The sequence below is a fragment of the Leucoraja erinacea genome, chromosome 4 (genome assembly GCF_028641065.1).
Source record: "Leucoraja erinacea ecotype New England chromosome 4, Leri_hhj_1, whole genome shotgun sequence".
In the NCBI taxonomy this organism is placed as follows: Eukaryota; Metazoa; Chordata; class Chondrichthyes; order Rajiformes; family Rajidae; genus Leucoraja; species Leucoraja erinaceus.
The window spans coordinates 79,718,815-79,740,610 of record NC_073380.1 but is presented as its reverse complement, the minus strand read 5'-3'; the positions used below and the strand labels follow the sequence as shown (position 1 = coordinate 79,740,610).

Here is a 21,796-nt window from a genome sequence, read left to right as displayed (position 1 = left end):
TCTCCTCCATACTTAGCTCTTGCCATCACTGATTTAAGTTAATCTTCGTCCCATCTGTCCACAAGACTTTTTTCCAGAGCTGTGGTCACTCTTTTAAGTACTTCTTGGCAAACTGTAACCAGGTCATCCTATTTTTGTGGCTAACCAGTGGTTTGGATCTTGCAGTGTAGCCTCTGTATTTCCGTTGATGAAATCTTCTGCGGACAGCAGTCATTGACACATCCACACCCGACTCCTGAAGAGTGTTTCTGATCTGTCAGACGGGTGTTTGGTGATTTTTCTTTATTAGAGAGAGAATTCTTCTGTCATCAGCTGTGGGGGTCTTCCTTAGCCTGCTAATCCTCTTTGTGCTTAGTAAGCTCACCAGTGCTCTCTTTCTTCTTAATGATGTTCCAAACAGTTGATTTTGGTAAGCCTGATGTTCGTCTGATGTCTCTCACAGTTTTATTCTTATTTCTCGATCTCATAATGGCTTCTTTGACTTTCATTGGCACAACTTTGGTTCTCATGTTGATAAACAGCAATAAAAGTTTCCAAAGATGATGGAAAGACTGGAGGAAAGACTTCTTCTTCTTCTTCTTTGGAGTTTTACGGCAGCCGGCATCCGCAATGTTGCATTGCTGCCACCTTCTGGCTTCATTCCACAGTACTCATGTCTTTATATTAGATCATTTTTTATAAGCCCAGAGGCCCTCAAGAAATCAAACAACAACTTTATTCCTTTTCCCTCCGCACTCTAGAATGTTCTTTACTGATATTTCTGTCAATCCAATTTTCCTCATTTCAATGATCATAAATCCTCTTTCTGTCTAATATCTCCTACATGCATCTAGGGCATGCTGAACTGTTTCTGGTTGATGGCATTCCTCACACAGCCCAGTAGGGTGTTTTCCCAATATTTTTAATGTGCTGTTCAGGTGAGTGTGTCCTATCCTCAATCTTGTTAATACTACCTGTTCCCTCCTGTTCCCCCCTCTTCTTGCTGTTATGCCCACTCTGTTTTGTAGCGAATAGAGGTGTCTCCCCTTTGTTTCCTGTTCCCAGTATTGTTGCCATTCCTGATTTATTTTCTTCCACACAATGTGTTTTCCTTCAGATTTGGATAGTTGTAAGTTTTCTATGTTTCTTTTTTTTTTTACAGCCTCCTTTGCCAATTTATCCACCTTTTCATTCCCTAGAACACCAATGTGTGCTGGGACCCACAACAAAGTCACGTCACTGCCCCTCCTTGTCACTTGGCTTAATAGTAGCAGGATTTCATAAACTAAGTCAGGCCGCCAATGGGATGCACCAGACCCAATACTCTGGATTGCAGATAATGAGTCGCTACATATTACTACTTTACATGGTTGCACCTGTTCCATCCACCGAACTGCCATCAAAATAGCATACAGTTCCACTGTATATACTGTCAAATAGTTGTTTGTTCTTTTGTAAAGCTCAACATTCATCCCATGGACTACCACAGCCGCCCCTGTTGTTTCAGCTACTGGATCCTTTGATCCATCTGTGAAAATTAAGAAGTGTTCCCTGTATATATTATCTATATGGCTATGATATTCTGTCTTTAGGTCTGAATTTTTGTTCCTCCTTTTTTGCCTCCCATATCTCCAGATAAACTTTTGGGATATTCAGTAACCATATTGGCACAGATGGCCACAATACTGCAGGGCAGAACTCTTTGTCCTCTACTCCCATGTCCCTTGCCACAACTCCTCCAACCCAGCCAAAGCTTCCAGACTGAGCCACCCCTCTCTCCCAGCAATCCTGTACTACCTGTTTTGTTGGGTGGTTCTCTCCATGACCCTTAAGGCTTAGCCAATAATTAGCCATTAGTTGTCTGCGGCGCAGTCTCAACGGCATCTCCCCAGTTTCCACCTGTAGTGCGCATACAGGTGACGTCTGCACACCTCCTATACAGACTCTTAGAGCTTCCGCTTGGACTTTGTCCAACTCAGACAACACTGACTTAGATGCTGACCCATAAGCTATACTGCCATACTCTAGTCTGGATCTGATCAGTGATACATAAATACGTTTAAGAGATAATACATCTGCTCCCCACTCTAAACCTGCCAAACATCTCATTACATTGATGGCTTTTTTGCATTTTTCAATTACTTTTGTAATATGGACCCTCCATGTTAATCTGGAGTCAAAATGAACCCCCAGGAAGCGGAAATCTTTAACTCTTTCCAAATTGTTGCCGTATAGTTTTAACTGGACATCCTCTTTAATTTTCTTCCTTGTGAAAACCGTTGTCTTTGTCTTCTCTATAGAGAATTTAAAACCCCATTTCCCTCCCCACTCTTCCACCTGGGCTATCCCTTGCTGTACTTTTTCCACGATAAAATCTATATTCCTCCCCCTTCTCCATAGGCTGCCACCATCTGCAAAGAGCGATCGCCCCATCTCTGGTTGAATGTTTGCAAATATATCATTGATCATGACTGAGAATAGGATCGGGCTTATCGCACTTCCCTGGGGAGTTCCATTCTCGACTACACATTTACTAGAGATGTCTGGCCCTACTGGAGGAAAGACTAGGTGCTGAGAGCTCTCTTAGACCTGCATTAAGGAGGCAATTAAACACACCTGAGCAATTACAAACCCCTGTGACGCAATGTGTTCCAAACATTATGGTCACCTGAAATGGGGGGGGATACATTTTGAAACCAAAATGTATAAAAACACCCATTAATAAAATCACTTTAACCACATGTGATTTTTTTCTATTTCCCAAACATTATGAGGGGTACTGTGCATGGAGACACGTGGCACCAGCCCAGATGCAGAGAGGGTAATAAACTACAAGATTGGCATCATACATCACTGAACAGAATAGTGGGGATAATTTTGAAAGTTGTGCAAACACAGAGGAACAATATTTATCACCCTCCCGCCACCTCGCCTGTATTCAAAGATGACTATTAAATTTCAACGCAGGCTCCCGCAATTTTATTTTTGGTTTCCCACAATGTCCTTGGATATATCCAATCAAGCCCTGGAGATTTGTCTACCTTCATACACAATATTACCTTCAGCACCTCTTTGACGGTAACACTGACTTCTCTCAACACACTTCCATTGACTCCCCCAAGTTATTCTGTCCTCCTGTCTTTCTCCTCAGTAAATACAAAGATTAAATACTCATTGAGGACCAGGGCCGTCTTAACGCATGGGCACGCTGGGCAGTTGCCCAGGGCCCCACGAGCATGCTAATCTATGTATGTTGTGAGTTGCTGTCAATAAATAAATACTATACTAAACTATAAATATGTTTTGGAAAATGCATATTTAACATGTTTACTAACGATAATGAGAACAAAATTCCACTATCAAACTGCCGTGGTCAGTCCTATGATAATGCCTCAAATATGTCTGGACGCTGTACTGGATTGCAATCATCAACACGGATTCATCAACTGCCTGAGTTCGCCACCTATGTCCCCTGCGCTGGACACAACCTTCAGGAGATCACATAATGGAGAATACGCCCCAATCTCCAACTACGGGGACAGTGTGGAGAGAGTGTCCAACTTTAAGTTTCTGGGCAATCACATTTCAGAGGACCTCACATGGTCCACCACCAGCGCTGGTCAAGAAGGCACAGCAACGAGTGTTCCTCCTGAGAACATTAAAAAAATACTGGTCTGCCCCAACAGCTGCTGTCAACCTTCTACCGCTGCACCACAGAGAGCATATTAACGTATGGCATCTCTGTCATCTCTGTGTGGTATCTCAGCTGCACGGAGGCGGAGAGGAGAGCTCTTCAGCGCGTCGTCCATAGAGCGCAAAGGATTATTGGGACACCGCTACCAGCCTTGGAGGGCATCTACCACACACGGTGCCTCAGGAAGGCAGTCAGCATCCATAAAGACTCCTCACATCCTTGTGATGGAATGTTCGAACTACTTCCCTCCGGCAGACGTTACAAGGCCTTCTACACCCGAACCTCCAGACTCAGGAACACCTTCATTCCCAGAGCTATAGCGGCTCTGAACCGACCCTGCTGAGTGCCCCCCATCACCCATGATCTGTCTCCCTCGGATGGTCACGTCGCACAAACACATCTGTGCTTTAGTCTGTTTGAACTGTTTTACTGTTGCAATGTTCTTTTTACAAACCATGTTTCTCGGGGTATCTAAACCTAAATTTTATTAGTTATTTAAGTTATGACATCGGATGGAAGCTGCAAACCCAAATCTCGTTGCACTTATGTGGAATGACAATAAAATATATTATTATTATTATTAACTTGGTGGGTGTAAAAGCGGCAGTGTTGTCTACAGACTGTAAAATTCTTTGACTTTGTTCAGTGTCTGTATTCCTTTTTCTCTGCTTCTGCACATCGATGGAATGTTCTGGCATCATCTTTAGGAAAGAATGTTGTGGTCAAGTGTCTGTCCGACACAAGATGGTCGTCACATTTTGATGCTGTTCATGCTCTGCATGGGGCTTTGGAGAAAATTAAACGTGCACTGGATTATGTATCAGCTGACACTGAACAGGAAGTGAACACAAGGCGAGAGGCAGAAGGATTGAGTGAGAAAATGGAGAACTTGGAAATGGTCTTTCTCACAATTCTTTGGAATGACATTCTTGCAAGAGTGAACAAAACAAGTAAGGTTCTGCAGTCGAACATACTTGGTGCCATGAATCTTCTTAATCGTCTCTGAAAACCTATCTTCAGGAAATTAGAGATAAATTTAGTGAATACGAATTGAACTCCGCTCTGGACCACTTGGACCACAAAAACTCATATGTCGGGCTGATATTCATTGATTACAGCTCGGCATTTAACACTATCATCCCCTCCAGGCAGGTTACCAAACTCACAGAACTGGGTCTCTGTGCATCCCTCTGCAATTGGATCCTGGACTTCCTCATCCACAGACCCCAGTCTGTTCGTATTGGTGGAAATGTGTCAGACTCCATAACAATCAGCACGGGAGCACCTCAAGGCTGCGTGCTCAGCCCCCTGCTGTATTCACTCTATACTCATGACTGCGTAGCCGGTCATAGTGTGAACTCCATCATCAAGTTCGCTGACGACACCACTGTTGTGGGACGAATCATTGATGGGGATGAGTCCGAGTATAGAAGAGAGATCGAGGAACTGTCCATATGGTGCCAGCACAATAACCTGGCCCTCAACACCAGCAAAACCAAGGAACTGATTGTGGACTTTGGAAGGAGTATGATGGGGACCCACAGTCCCATTTATATCAATGGGTCAATGGTTGAAAGGGTCAAGAGCTTTAAATTCCTGGGCTTGCACATCTATGAAGATCTTTCCTGGTCCGAGAACACTGATGCAATTATCAAGAAAGCACATCAGCACCTCTACTTCCTGAGAAGATTACGGAGAGTCGGTTTGTCAAGGAGGACTCTCTCGAACCTCTACAGGTGCACAGTAGAGAGCATGCTGACCAGTTGCATCGTGGTTTGGTTCGGCAACTTGAGCGCCCTGGAGAGGAAAAGACTACAAAAAGCTAGTAAACACTGCCCCGTACATCATCGGCTCTGACCTTCCTTCCATTGAAGGGATTTATCTCAAAAAGGCTGGCAGTATCATCAAAGACCCACACCATCCTGGCCACACACTCATCTTCCTGCTCCCTTCAGGTAGAAGGTACAGGAGCCTGAAGACTGCAACAACCAGGTTCAGGAATAGCTACTTCCCCACAGCCATCAGGCTATTAAACCTGGCTCAGACAAAACTCTGAACATTAATAACCCATTATCTGTTATTTGCACTTTCTCAGTTTATTTATTCATGTGTTTTGTAGTAAATGCCTACTATGTTCTGAGTGCTGAAGCAAAGCAAGAATTTCATTGTCCTATCAGGGACACATGACAATAAATTTACTTGAACTTGAAAGCTAGGAGCAGGTGCCCAGATTCAGATTATAGCGATGTGAACGAATGGGAACGAAAACTAAATGTGTAAGTTGGGGCTCCAGTACATTGCTTTGCCCGGGGGCCTATAATGCTGTTAAGACGGCCCTGTTGAGGACTTTGCACATGTCCTGTGGCTCCACAAAGAGGTGATCACTTTGATTCCTGAGAGGCCTCACTCTCTCTCTCTCTCTCTCTCTCTCTCTCTAGTTAACCTTTTCCCCCACATTTATTCATATTTATCCTATTGTTGCCATTAACCAAATCAACCTGTAGACATGTTCAAGGCTTCCAGATCGATTTGATGACTTTTTCCAATCCAATAAATAATATTGGAGATGGAGGGGTTGTTTTTGCACCAGGAACTGTCAATGTTTTTGGAGTAAAAATCCTGTATCAGGAGCCCATGAACTCTTACTCATAACTCTACCTCATTCAATTATTCCATAATTGTACTATAATATTATTTTGCATTACTACCACTTGGCAGGATAATCAAAATTGAAAACTTCTAGGATGTACAGGTTTGTAGGTTAATTGGCTTGTGAATTATGAATGTAAATTGCCCCTAGTGTGTGTAGGGTAGTGTTAATGTGCGGGGATCGCTGGTCAGTGCGGACACAGTGGGCCGAAGGGCCTGTTTCCGTGCTGTATTTCCAGGCTAAAGGAGTCAAAAAGAAAATGACAAATTGTAAAGGGGATGGCTGTTCTGTGACTGTAAACTATTATTACGGAGTTCAGCTGCTAATAAGGGCTCAGCTATTAATCCCCTACAACAAATACACATCCATAAAGGAGGTTTGAATATCGTACAATGATTGACCAAGAGTAAATTAACTTTAATTGTACAATGCTTCCAATCATGCTCAACAAGACTGGCGCTTTATGGTAGTCAACCACTGAAATTAATGTAACTGGGCAGTTTGTTTCTTTTTAAAGGATACAATCTCAGCTGTCCTCCAATCCTCTAGCACCACACTTTAAGGGAAAAAAAAAAGAAAAATGATTGTCTCTTGTTATTTTTTTAAAAGAAAGAACTGCAAATGCTGGAAAAATCAAAGGTAGACAAAAATGCTGGAGAAACACAGCGGGTGAGGCAGCATCTATGAGATTTCTCCTGTTATTTCTTCCTTTTAACCACCTCGGATTAACTTCATCCAGTTCTCGTGATTTGATGCATGATTCCTATGTAACTCTTCTCCTGCTTGGTTTTTCCTCCCATTTAGAATTTCATATATTGCCTCACTACAACATGGTTAACAGCAAAAAGGAAAGTTTTAGTCTATAGGAAGAAACATAGGAAGTACTAGACTAAGTGGGACCCTTTAGGTCCCATCATCACACGGGAGGGCTGGTCCCCCAACGCAATATTCCACCTCCCCACCAATTCCAATATTGGGGGCCAGTGGGGGGGGGGGCTTTCTGGAGCGCTAGTATGGGTGTTGTGAGCTGAAGAGACTGGTATGTCCATACTAGAGGGCTAGTATGGACATTGTGGGCAGAATGAATTCGTGGGCTGGGGGCTCAGTCACTGAAGCCTGTTGTGTTGGCAGCTCACTCACTCATGGCTGGTGGACTGGCAGTTGACTCACGGCTATTCCTTGAAATTCCATTTCAAGCAGGGTGCTAGGCCAACAAACTCAAATGCAGTTTCATACCATTTCAAAGCAGGGTGCAAGGCCACTAAAGACAGTGAGTTATGACCTCTCCCTCTTTTATTTTTCATCAATGGGAAAAATCCTCGGCACCTGATGAACGGAGGGGGACTCGGAGTAAGGTGGCCAAAAATCACAGCCGTACGTGGTAGCGTTTTTCTAAAATCAATATAAAGCGCAAACATGGTCAAGATTAGACTTTTAATTGTATAGAAGGCAAGGCAACTTTAATTAGACAAGGCAACTTTAATTAGACAAGGCAACTTTAATTAGACAAGGCAACTTTAATTAGGCAACACAGCTTTAGCATTTCCAAACCAAAGGCAACACAGCTTTAGCATTTCCAAACCAAAGGCAACATAGCTTTAGCATTTCCACACTATATTTTTCAAACCACAGTTTAGTAGACATGTGTGCAGTGTTATTCACAGCTCAGACCGAGAGATATGACCCTCTCGCTCCCCCATCTTGCAGAGACTGACTGAGGCACTCAACACTTCCGGGTTTTATAGTCTCTCCGTAAAGGGCGTGGCCTTCAGGAGAGAGAATCTCAACATTTTTTAAACACTAATAATTCTTTTATTTTTCATTGATGGGAAAAATCCTCTTGGCCGGCGCAACGGAGGACTGAGTAAGATGGTCAAAAATCACAGCCATAAGTGGCAGCAATTTTTCTAAAATCAATATACAGAACAACAGGAAGTGGTCAAGATCAGACTTTTAGTAATCTATATTACTAAATCTCTGTTCTTGACCGCTGCTTTTTTGTGCTGCGATTTCCGAGAGAACGCCGACACCTACGGCCGTCATTTTTGGCCACCTCACTCAGAGCCCCCCTCCGCCGCATGTGTGCCGAGGATTTTTCCCATCGATGAAATTTGACAGAGATATTAATGTTTTTACAAAATTCCCCATTCCCTGCTGCTCCTGCTGGAGGGAGGGGGAGGGACTATAAAACCAGGAAGTGATGTGCCTCAATCAGTCTCTGCAAGTGGTGTGCCTCAATCAGTCTCTGCAAGTGGTATGCATCAATCAGAGCTCTGAATGACACTGAACAAATGTCTTCACAGCTGTGAGTACCCATAATGTGATTTGGAAATGAAAATATGATTAGTTTAAGGAAAAAAGCACTGCCTGCAAATGGTTGTTTGGGTTGAGTAAAAAGGCACCCTCTCTCTCCCCACCTCTCTCTCTCTCCCTATCCCTGCCCCCCCCCCCCCTCCTGCCCCCCCCCCCCCCCTCCTGTCCCCCCCTCCTCTCTCCTCCCCCCCCCCCCCCCTCCTCCTCTCTCCCAACATTTAAGAAACAGTTAGAGAATACATGGATATGACAGGTTTGGAGGGATATGGACCAAACACGGGCAGGTGGGACTAGTGTAGCTGGGACATGTTGGCCAGTATGGGCAGGTTGGACCAAAGGGCCTGTTTCCATGCTGTATCACTCCATGACACCATACAGAAGGCCTCCTGAGTGTGCAAAGAAGTGACTAATGGAATTCAAAATTCTGAGAAGTGCGAGGCGATATTTTCAGAGAAGTACAATAAGGCAAGTAAATAGGCAATAAATGGGAAGGTATTGTGGAGGAAGTAGTATTTAGAAAAATATGCCCACATAACAGAGCAGGTTAATCTGATGGTTACAAAAAAAAGCGCTCATTTCTGAAAATACTTAGCCAAAGCAAAGAATACAAGATCATTCCAAGATACAAGATACAAGATACATTTAATTGTCATTTGGACCCCTTGAGGTCCAAACGAAATGCCGTTTCTGCAGCCATACATTACAAACACATAGACCCAAGACACAACATAATTTACATAAACATCCATCACATCGCTGTGATGGAAGGCCTAATAAACTTATCTCTCCACTGCACTCTCCCCCCCCGATGTCAGAGTCAAAGTCAAAGCCCCCGGCTGGCGATGGCGATTGTCCCACGGCCATTAAAGCCACGCCGGGTGGTGCGAGGTCGCACACCGGGTCTTGCTGTTAGAGCCCCCGGCGTGCGCTCGCAGAGTCCCGCGGCCATTCCAAGCCGCGCGGGGCAGTGATGTTAGGCCCCGCTCCAGGAGCTCTTCAACCCCGCAACTCGGGCGGGGGAAGTCGCCGTTGCGAGAGCCCTGAAAAGCGGTCTCCCTCCAGGGACCCGCGGGCTCCCGGTGCCGCCGTCCACAGACCTGCCGTTGGAGCCTCCGACTCTCCGGTAGCAGCAGCAGCAGCAGCAGCAGCGCTCCTCCACCGCTCCACCCGCTCCGGACTCGGCCAGCCCCGCGACGGCGACGGTGAGTCGTAGCACCAGAGTCCCCGGCTTCTTCCTGTTGGAGGCCGCTCCTCGTTGCGGCCCCAACGACAACGGAAACCCGACGAGAAAAGGTCGGGTCTCCAGTGCAGGGAGAGACTTAAAAAAGTTTCCCCCCCCCTCCCACCCCACCCCACCCCACCCCCCACACACACACCCCAACAAAAAATAACAAAAACTACATTTAAACACAGACAGAAAATAATAAAGACTGCAGAGGCCGCTACTGACCAGAGTCGCACCGCCCTCCAGAACTTTATGCAGAATTATTATGACCACTCCTCAGTTACTGCGGTTCTGGCTGCTACATTAAAGCAAGATGTGGTTGCGTTGGAGAAGATGCAGTAGATTTACAAGATTTAGTTTAGTTTAGAGATGCAGCATGGAAACAGGCTCTTCGGTCCAACCAGTCCATGCTAGCCAATGGTCACCCATACACTAGTTCTATCCTGCACACTAGGGACAATTTACAAGACAAGAGTCAAGTCAAGAGTGTTTTATTGTCATATGTCCTGCACGGGACACTGAAATTATTACTTGCTGCAGCACAACAGAGTATGTGAATGTGTAAACGTCGTACATAACGGGGGAACAGAAGCCAATTAACCTACAGACTTGCATGTCTTTGGAATGTGAGAAGAAATCGGAACACCCAGACAAAACCCACCAGGTCTCGGAGAAGATACAAACTCTGTACAGACAGCACCCATAGTCAGGATCAGACCTGGGTCTCTGGCGTTGAGGCAGCAACTTTATTTTTCCAGTTTTCCACCTCAGAATTTTCCAGTTGTTGCCAAGAATGGAAAAAATAGCACGAGGTAAGATAGGATAAGTTATGGCCATCTTCTTTAGAAGATGTCTATATTTTACTAGGCACGATTATGAAAGAGCAATACAAATCGCATTGTCTCAAGTATTCTGTCCGACATAGAGCAATGGCCTGGTATTCTCTACTTTTTGCAGCACAATTTTCTAAATGTTAATGTAGAATGAAAGATACAGCTAACTTGGCAAGGAAGCTAAATGTTGGCAGGCTATTTGTCAACAGCATTATATGTACACTTAATTATTTTGTCAGTACACATTTGAACCCATGCACATACTTTAAAGTGTGGTCTCTGGATAATGATTAGGAGTGGGATTTGAAAGTATGTAAATGGCCACAGATATGCATCGAGTCAGATTACGTTCACTTTTGAAGTTGTAACACGTAGATTGCCAGTTCTTATAACCATAACTTGGCAAATAAATGTTTTACTTTCCACGTTGTGCAAGTTATACTATAAAACATAGTGAACATTGGGCCATTAATTAATTTGTCAAGTATAGATGTACAATGGAAAGCTTTCATGCTAGCCAGTCAGCGGAAATCCAATGCATGATTATAATCGAGCCATTTACAGTGTATAGATACATAAAGGAATAGACAATAGGTACAGCAGTAGGCCATTCAGCCCTTCGAGCCCGCACCGCCATTCAATGTGATCATGGCTGATCATCCCTAATCAGTACCCCGTTCCTGCCTTCTCCCCATATCCCCCGAGTCCGCTATCTTTAAGAGCCCTATCTCGCTCTCGCTTGAAAGTATCCAGAGAACCTGGCCTCCACGGCAGAGAATTCCACACACTCAGAACTCTTTGTGAGAAAAAGTGTTTCCTTGGGTCCGTTCTAATTGGCTTACCCCTTATTCTTAAACTGTGGCCCCTGGTTCTGGTCTCCCCCAACATCGGGAACACGTTTCCTGCCTCTAGCGTGTCCAAACCCTTAATAATCTTATATGTTTCAGTAAGATTTCCTCTCATCCTTCTAAACTCCAGAGTGTACAAGCCCGGCCGCTCCATTCTCACAGCATATGACAGTCCAGTCATCCCGGGAACTAACCTTGGAAACCTACGCTGCACTCGCACTCCCTCAATAGCAAGAATGTCCTTCCTCAAATCAGGGGACCAAAACTGCACACAATACTCCAAGTGTGGTCGCACTAGGGCCCTACACAACTGCAGAAGGACCTCTTTGCTCCTAGTGCAATAATAACATATAGTGCAAGATAAAGCCAGTAAAGTCTGATCAAGCTTAGTCTGAGGGTCACCAAAGAGGTAGATGGTAGTTCAGGACCGATCTCTGGTTGGGGTAGGACTATTCAGTTGCCCGATAACAACTAGGAAGAAACTGTCCCTGAATCTGGAGGTGTGAGTTTTCTCACTTCTATACATTTTGCCCAATGGGCAAAGGGAGAAGAACAAAAGGCCAGGTTGCGACTGGTCCTTGATTATGCTGCTGGCCTTGTCGAGGCAGTGCAGGTATAAATGGAGTCAATGGAAGGGAGGTTGGTTTGTGTGATGATCTGGGCTGTGCCCACAATTCACTGTAATTTCTTGAGCTCTCAAATGGAGCTGTTCCCAAACCAAGCTGTTATGCATCCTGATAAAATGCTTTATATGGTGCATCTGCAGAAGTTGCTGAGGGTTGTTGGGGACACGCTGAACATCCTGAGCCTTCTGAGGAAGAAGAGGCGTTGATGTGCTTTCTTTGTCTTTGCTTCAATATGGTTGGTTCAGGAGAAGTTGTTGGTGATATTTACTCCTAGGAATTTAAAATTTTCAAACATCTCTACTTCAGTGCCGTCAATGCCCACGGAGGTTCGCTTCCTGAAGTTGATCACTATTTCCTTTACCTTGCTGACATTGAGAGAAAGGTTGTTGTCTCAACACCGGGACACGAGGTTCTCAATCGTCTTCCTCTACTCTGACCCATCATTCTTTGATATCCGGCCCACAATGGTGGTGTCCTCTGTGAATTTGTAAATTGCATTAGACTTGTACATGTCTGCACAATCGTGCGTGTACAAGGAGTAAAGAAGAGTGCGGAGAACACATCTTGCAGAGCACCAGCATTGACTATTGCCCAGGGAAAGTAATAGGATACATTGTTACAAGATCAGATACACTTTCAATTGCATCATCATTAGATGCCCTTTGGAATCATGAGGTTATTCACTAATTGACAGATTTCACAAACCATATACCATGTATAGGAACTGCCGATGTTGGTTTACACCGAAGATAGACACAAAGTGTTGGAGTAGGTCAACAGGACAGGTAGCATCTCTGGAGAGAAGGAATGGGTGACGTTTCAGGTCGAGACCCTTCTCGAGAGTCAGGGGAGACTGTCAGATTCACAGGTATAACTCTGGTATACCCTTCAGCAATTGAATAGGTCTGCTCATATGTATATACACCAATTTGTAAGGAATTTTGTGCAGAAATTAAATGATTGCTAATTCAGGCCCATGCACGTTCCCAAGGAAGTTCATCATTTGGACACTATAAATATAGAAAATAACAATCACAATAAACTGATAAAACCTGGTTTCTTGCTGAATCAAGATGATTAGGCTGGACTTCTGATTAAAAGCAAAAACAGCAGATGCTGAAAATTTGAAATAAAAATTGAAAATGGTGAAACAATCCAGCAGACATCTATGAAGAGAAATTGTCTGAGACTTCTCATTGGAACCCGAGAAAGAGAGATGCAAGTTGATTTTCATTTGGAAAATTGCATCTCTTTACCCATTCTTATGAAAAGTCAACAACCTGAAATGCTGACTATTTTATTTCCCACAGATACCGTCTGATTAGTGGAGTTTTTTCCAGCACTTTGTATTTTTTTAGCATTAGACTGATTGAAATTCATAGCCACAGAAGCCCATTCTAGTGTATGCTATTTTTTTTAAATAGGAGTCTTGTCGGTGAGGAGCAGACTGTTTGCAAGGCTAGTGACACCTGGAAAGATTCTATTCCAACATAAACAGTCGAGAAGAAATTAAATCAAGGCGGCCTTGTGCTCTAAACACATTTTACATGAGGCATGACATTAACAGGGCAATCACCTTAACTTTGCCCCTCATGATTTTATATACTTCTACAAGGTCACCCCCTAATCTCCTATCCTCCAAGGAAAAAAGACTTGCCTCTTAAAACGGAAAGCCTCCAATCCAGTAACATCCTCATTAACCTTTTTTCCCCACCCTTTCCAGTTTAATGACATATTAACATCTTGAACAGCTGTAACATGATGTCCGATCTCTTGTACTCAGTAGCCTGACCAATGATGGCAAGCATGCCAACCAACATCTTCACCACCTGCTCTTCCTGCGTCACCACTATACACTTACCACTATAAAGAGCACTATACACATGACTAAAATTCAAAGTAAAGGAAATAAAATAAACCAGTATAAAAATGTTAGCTTTGAAAATAAATTTCAAATGTCAGAATTTATTAAAATGAAAATTGGAGACTACCAAAACTCATTTCAAAGCTAACCCCAGGTGTTAAGTATTGATCAGATATTAAGTTTAATAGCTCTGACAATCAGGCTCAAATGGCAACATTTGATTTTATTGAAAATATATAAATATTAAGTCAAGAGTGTTTTATTGTCATATGTCCCGTATGGGACAATGAAATTCTTACTTGCTGCAGCACAACAGAATATGTGAATATGTAAACATTGTATATAACGGGGGAAGAGAAAAAAAATTAAAAAATAAATAACAAATATAGCGCAATAATAATATAGTCTTTCGCAGTTCAGATCTCAGAGCTTGTTTGTTGTTGTGTTTAATAGCCTGATGGCTGTAGGGAAGAAGATGCTCCCGAACCGGAATGTTAATTTTCAGGCTTCTGTACCTTCTTCCTGATGGCAGTGGTGAGATAGGTGTGTGGCCAGGATGGTGTGGGTCCTTGATGATTTTGGCTGCCTTTTTGAGGCAGCGACGATGATAGATCCCTTCGACGGTGGGGAGGTCAAAACCAGTGATGGACTGGGCAGCGGTCACAACTTTTGTAGTCTTTTTTGCTCCTGGACGTTCAAGTTGCTGAACCAGGCCACGATGCAACCAGTCAGCATGCTCTCTACCGTGCACATGTAGAAGTTTTGGAGAATCCTCTTCGACATGCCGCATCTCCGTAATCTTCTCTGGAAGTAGAATGGCTGATGTGCCTAGTTCATAATTGCATCAGTGTGCTGGGTCCAGGAAAGATCTTCAGAAATATGCACGCTCAGGAAAATGAAGTTATTGACCCTCTCCACCATTGATATGAACAGGATTGTGGGTCCTCAGTCTTCCCCTACCAAAGTCCACAATCAGTTCCTTGGCCTTACTGATGTCGAGAGCCAGGTTGTGTGAAAGCAGAATGTAGTATACACTTCAAATTTTTCTCATAAATAGGCAATTTAAAATGAATTGTTAATGATCGAACATAAATATGAGAAGATCTTCAACAACAATATCTATGTTATACTAAAACTCTTCACTTTGTTCTCAATATGCTAAATGTCTGTGTGTATGCAGGGTTGTGTCGGCTTTCTTTTAATCTCAATTTGTATCTTCTTACAAAACGCTTGGCCGCAGCCTTCCCATTTTCACACATGCTACTCACATTTTTCCCCTCAAAGGGATAAACATCTTCCCGTCGCATTTCCGAATTATTTGTAGTTTTAATCGTTTATTTAAAAAAAACTTTTCAATGGGAGACTCTTACAGCACTTTCCTTTGATGATGCCACAGTGCATCTCAGACGGCCAATCATAATGGATCTCATTTACATATGACATCACAATGGGACAGACTAACCCCTTCCCTCTCTACCCCCTCCATGCCCCCTCTCTCTAACCCCCCTCTCTAGGAAGTGGTGAGTATTGCCCCCCCCTCCCTCCCTATGGGTGGTGAGTGATGGGACTATTGCGTTGGGGGACCAGCCCCCCCCCCCCCCCCCCCCCCCCCCCCCCCCCCCCCCCGACCGACCCCTCAATCCCTATCAAATGAATAATATTAATACAATATCAGAGAGGGGGGGGGGGGTTAGTGTGTGTGTGTGTGTGTGTGTGTGTGTGTGTGTGTGTGTGTGTGTGTGTGTGTGTGTGTGTGTGTGTGTGTGTGTGTGTGTGTGTGTGTGTGTGTGTATATAGTGATGCCACAGGCCGCCCCCCCCCCTTAACCGCTCATTGAGGGGTTGGGACCCAACGGGTCCCACTTGGTCTTGTGGTTTATAATTCCTTGAAAGAATACTACAAGCCAAAAACATTTAATGTTGTACTCCATAATTCTCCATTTTTCTTGCATTCTTGGCACATTCATCTTTTAATGCAAATGTCTAAAATAACCTTTTTAGTTGGATAAGCCCCAAGGATACAAAGCATCATTAAACTCCAGGAATATGAAAGACTAAAATTAAAACTTTAAACATTATCTAATTTTACCCACTTCCTGCTGGCAACATAACAACTTTTGAGCAAGTTAAACAGCAAAATTGGGAATTCATTATTATCTGGTTACCTGCTGCAGTAACAGGACCTTTAAAATGATAAAGCTAAATAGTTGTATCTTGGATTTGCACAACATGAGCTTGTTTAAAAAAATAGTTTAATAGTATCTAAAAAAATAGTATTTTGGTAAATACATAGAGGCACCACTCATTTCCCGCAAACTCAATGACAAAACAACAGAGCTTCTTGGTATTAGATACAGTCTTATGACTTGTCATCTACTCCCTTGCACCATGCCAAAAAAAAAATCATACAACTGAATCATTCTCTGTTTCAAGAGCATGTCTGCTCTATCTGGTACGAGCAACAGAACTAGTCCAGTTTACCAAAAGTAACCACCGTTCAGCTGGGGGTGGGGGTCTGCTAGTCAAAAGCAACCTGGCAATGGAAACAACAAATTAAAAATGAAATCTGTGGAACTAACTATATTTGATGGATATTTATTTTCATTTTACAGCAGCTGATTTACAATTTTAAACCAGTCAAATATATAATTCTGAAGTACTACCAGAATTTCTTTATTAAGTGGAAGGAACCCAAATGCAATGCTCACAAACTTGGAGAAAAAATATAAATAATTGGTGTTATTGAAGCCTAATATTTTTAGTAATTAACAAAAACAGATAACCATATAACAATTACAGCACGGAAACAGGCCATCTCGACCCTTCTAGTCCGTGCCGAACACATAATCTCCCCTAGTCCCATATACCTGCGCTCAGACCATAACCCTCCATTCCTTCCCATCCATATAACTATCCAATTTATTTTTAAATGATAAAAACGAACCTGCCTCCACCACCTTCACTGGAAGCTCATTCCACACAGCTACCACTCTCTGAGTAAAGAAGTTCCCCCTCATGTTACCCCTAAACTTCAGTCCCTTAATTCTCAAGTCATGTCCCCTTGTTTGAATCTTCCCTACTCTCAGTGGGAAAAGCTTTTCCACGTCAACTCTGTCTATCCCTCTCATCATTTAAAAAAACTCTCTATCAAGTCCCCCCTTAACCTTCTGCGCTCCAAAGAATAAAGCCCTAACTTGTTCAACCTTTCTCTGTAACTTAGTTGCTGAAACCCAGGCAACATTCTAGTAAATCTCCTCTGTACTCTCTCTATTTTGTTGACATCCTTCCTATAATTAGGCGACCAAAATTGTACACCATACTCCAGAATTGGCCTCACCAATGCCTTGTACAATTTTAACATTACATCCCAACTTCTATACCCAATGCTCTGATTTATAAAGGCCAGCACACCAAAAGCTTTCTTTACCACTCTATCTACATGAGATTCCACTTTCAGGGAACTGTGCACAGTGATTCCCAGATCCCTCTGTTCACCTGCATTCTTCAATTCCCTACCATTTACCATGTACGTCCTATTTTGATTTGTCCTGCCAAGATGTAGCACCTCACACTTATCAGCATTAAACTCCATCTGTCATCTTTCAGCCCACTCTTCCAACTGGCATAAATCTCTCTGTAGACTTTGAAAATCTACTTCATTATCCACAACCCCACCTATCTTAGTATCATCTGCATACTTACTAATCCAAATTTACCACACCATCATCCAGATCATTGATGTACATGACAAACAACAGTGGACCCAACACAGATCCCTGTGGCACCCCACTCGTCACTGTCCTCCAACCTGACAAACAACCATCCACCATTACTCTCTGGCATCTCCCATTCAGCCACTGTTGAATCCGTCTTGCTACTCCACCATTAATACCCAACTATTGAACCTTCTTAACCAACCTTCCGTGAGGAACCTTGTCAAAGGCCTTACTGAAGTCCATATACACAACATCCACTGCGTTACCCTCATCAATTTCCCGAGTAACATCTTCAAAAAAATTCAAAGGACTCATCTCAGTCCTAAATGGACTACCTCTAATTCTTAAACTGTGACCCCTGGATCTAGACTCCCCCAACATCGGGAACAATTTTCCTGCATCTAGCTTGTCCAATTCTTTAAGAATTTCATGTGTTTCTATAAGAATCCCTCTCATCCTTCTAAATTCCAGTGAATGCAAGCCCAGTCAACCCATTTTTTCATCAAATATCAGTCCCGCCATTCCGAGAATTAACCTGGTGAACCTACACTGCAGTCCTTCAATAGTAATAATGTCCAAACTCCAAATTAGACCAGATTTGCACACAATACTCCAGGTGTGGTTTCACCATGGCCCTGTACAACTACAGTAGGACCTCCTTGCTCCTATACTCAAATCCTCTCGCTATGAAGGCCAACATGCCATTTGCTTTCTTCACTGCCTGCTTACTTTCAGTGAATGATGTACAAGCACACCCAGGTCTCGTTGCACCTCCCCTTTTCCTAATCTGACACCATTCAGATAATAATCTGCCTTTACAGTTCTTCCCACCAAAGTGGATAACCTCACATTCATCCACAATATACTGCATCTGCCATGCATCTACCCACTCACCCCACCTATCCAAGTCACCCTGCAGCCTCAAAGCATCCTCCTCGCAGCTCACACTGCCATCTAGCTTTGTGTCATCCGCAATCCGAAGAAACACTTTGGCATCATAAACAAGGGTCAAGATTCAAGAGTGTTTTAGATAGAACAATGAAATTCTTACTTGCAGGAGCACAACAGAATATGTAAACACAGTACTGTAAACAATATAATAAATGATTTAAAAAGTGTATACACACACACACGTACACATTAAAAACAATAATAGTGAAATAATAACAATAATAGTCCATGTAGTTGCCAGCAAAATATTGCCAGCAAAATAGTATTCAAATTTACATTGATAAATGTTTAGAGATTGATCCTTCTTGGTTCAACGAGAGTTGATTTAAATGTGCTATATAAATAAACATTGATTGATTGAAGTTTTTTCCTATGAATTATTCCCAAGCTAAAAAAGCTGTCTAGTTGAGAGATGAGCAACTGTCTAGTTGCTCTGAGCAACTATCAAATTCAAATACCAAAGCTAAAATCCATATACAATACATGGCAGTGGTCAACAGCTTTGCTAATAACCACAGGCGCGTTCCACCCCAAGCCCCCGCCGAACGGGCAAAAACACACAGTAACATTTCAACTTGTCGATGAATAAAAGTTAGTCACATTAAAAAAAAACCCTTCTCCTGTCCGGCTTAAAAAGAGGGCATGGAGGTGGACAGGAGAGGTTCTCTCAGGCCTGACGATCGGTGGATGGACACAGGCAGTCTTGTCCTACCTTAGTTGCTCCCCGGTGATTAAAACCTCAGCCATGTGCTCCAGATCAGCAGTGTTCCTCTGCACCGCGTTCCCAGTGCCTTCCATTTCCAGGAAGTCTCCGGGAACGATTCCTGCGCCTTGGTGGCAAGAAGAGAGAGAGAAAAAAAGACTAGTCTGTATGTTCCACTTTCAACCAAAAGCCTTGTCGCCAACAGCCGCACAAATCACATGCTAAAGTTACAACGCCGACACCAGACACTTCGTGTGGGGGAATACATTTCAGGTGTTATTTTGCTCGAACGTAATGGTTCCCTGAATAGAACACATCTATTTGCACAGATACGCCACGCCGCACGGCCCTTCGCTATACCCTGGTGCTCGCACTTTAAACCCCCAATTCCAATCTCCACGTCTATGTTCAACCCGTTCTTTATAAACCAAGGCTCTGAGCATCGCGGCCCATTAGGCATTCCATTTCCTATTGAATCTTTCCTCGGCTTTAAGATGGGAAGGAATGTTAATCGAATTCCTGACCTAACGCCGACCCGAGGAACAATAAGGCACTGAAATAACGCAGAGCTGGTGTTTTCTGCTCAAGATAGCTGTGCATAAATTCATTCACTCACATTTAACTTGCTTGCCACGCCATAAATTCCACAACATCGCTTACAGCCGATGTAAATATATCTCCCGAATCACCTCAGATATAACCCCCCCCCCCCCCCCCCCCAGCGATGCCTTTGGTACAAAGGTTCATGCCATGCACTTCGACTCGTTAAAATGCTAAATACAAGCAGGCGTTCCGCTCCTCGACTAAAGACTGTATGCATGAAGATGAAACAAAACACCATTGATTGTGCATCGCGTTAATGTCACTCAATCACGTAAGCGCTGCTCGGTTTTCTTACGTTCTGTCAAAACAAGGGGTGGCGATATTCCGTGCAATATTCCAGTCGCTGCCTCACCCTGCCTCCTCCTGCCTGTCGCATGAAAGTTTCTCGGCTCTATTTACAACGGAACTCGCCACGACCCGCTCCAGCCCCGCCCAGCTCCTCCAACCCAATCCCACACACACTTCGGATCCGCCTTCAGCTCCAGTCCCGGGAAATATGTCAGCCGCTCACTGGGCTCAAGATGGGAAGATTTTCAAGATTCAAACTAGTGCCTTGCTCCCAATTCCGGATTGGATGGGTGGTATGATATTATTATTATTAAATCCAGTTCAATGGGCTATTGGACAAGCATACCTCATATTTCGCGTGGACAGCTCACAACACTTTTCTAACTTCAAGTCAACCTTGCTTTCCCCCTCTCTCCGTCCATCCCCCGTCGTAGGTTTCATACCAGTTCTACTGAACTCCTAATTATATTTAAGATAGACACAAAAAACTAGAGTAACTCAGCGGGACAGGCAGCGTCTCTGGAGAGAAGGAATGGGTGACGTTTCGGGGTCGAGACCCTTCTTCATAGTAATTAAATATTACTGGCTGTCACCTTCCCCTCAGCTAACAACGAACCATTCTATATTTCCTTATCATCATCTGATTTGACCTGTCGTTTTAACAATTTACCCTTCCATATCTCTAGACTAGTATTGCATCTCCTGTGTTGGAGATGAAACAACTCGGAAAATGTCATTTGAAAGGGAATGCTGTTAGGAGACAGGAGGGGAAGAGGAATCTGGTGGTGGAAATTCATCAAATTGTGAAGGACGATTGAACAAAGTTAAAGAAAGGAAAATGAGGACAAGGAAAAGCTACCCTGAGAAATCACAAAATGCTGGAGTAACTCAGCGGGACAGGCAGCATCTCTGTAGAGAAGGAATGGATGACATTTCAGGTTAAGAAACTTTCTTCAGACTGTCTGGACACAAAACATCACCCATTCCTTCTCTCCAGAGATGCTGCCAGCCCCGCTCAGTTACTCCAGCATTTTGTGTCCATCTCGGGCTATTCTACATGACAGTTGTAATAAGCAGGATGTCTCCTTCAGTCCATCTAGTTCACTATAGAAACTTAGTGAACTAACAACTCCAGCCTATGCATAGAACCTCTTTTATTAATGTTGCATAATTATTATTGGACAATTCAAACATTAATATAATATTGAAGGCTGATCACATTTTTGTCCTTCCTTTCTCTCCCTTCTCTGATATGAAAAATGTTACACAAAATTAAGCTCATTTAATCTTCTACGCAGTCCTGCTCACCCACCAACCCCGCAATGGCTTACTCCCATTGATTCCTTGTCCAATAACATTGCAAATTCAATACTTTTAAAGTCCTCAAACATCCTCCAGAAAATTATCCCATTGAAATCCCTACTATTGACTGCTACCACACGGTAAATGTGCCTATCCCATTAAGTGATTTAATGAGTAGATGCTCAGATCTGGCTTGACATGA

The 21,796-nt window shown here is 43.4% G+C and overlaps 1 protein-coding gene across 2 annotated transcripts in view; it reads right to left on the bottom strand.

Moving 5' to 3' along the window:
• The window catches only part of deptor (DEP domain containing MTOR-interacting protein), an 87,823-nt gene extending 67,385 nt beyond the window's left edge, over nt 1-20,438 (bottom strand). Inside the window, exons 1-2 of one of the 2 annotated variants that reach the window (XM_055634616.1) lie at nt 20,300-20,438; nt 19,411-19,528 (exon numbers count right to left, since the gene is read on the bottom strand). In XM_055634616.1, the coding sequence (XP_055490591.1) occupies nt 19,411-19,496 (86 nt within the window). In that variant the 5' untranslated portion in view covers nt 19,497-19,528; nt 20,300-20,438. Of the gene's footprint in view, nt 1-19,410; nt 19,529-20,017; nt 20,113-20,299 lie in introns of those variants that run through there. The other variant, XM_055634615.1, reaches the window with a different exon arrangement.
• Nucleotides 20,439-21,796: the final 1,358 nt, after the last annotated feature.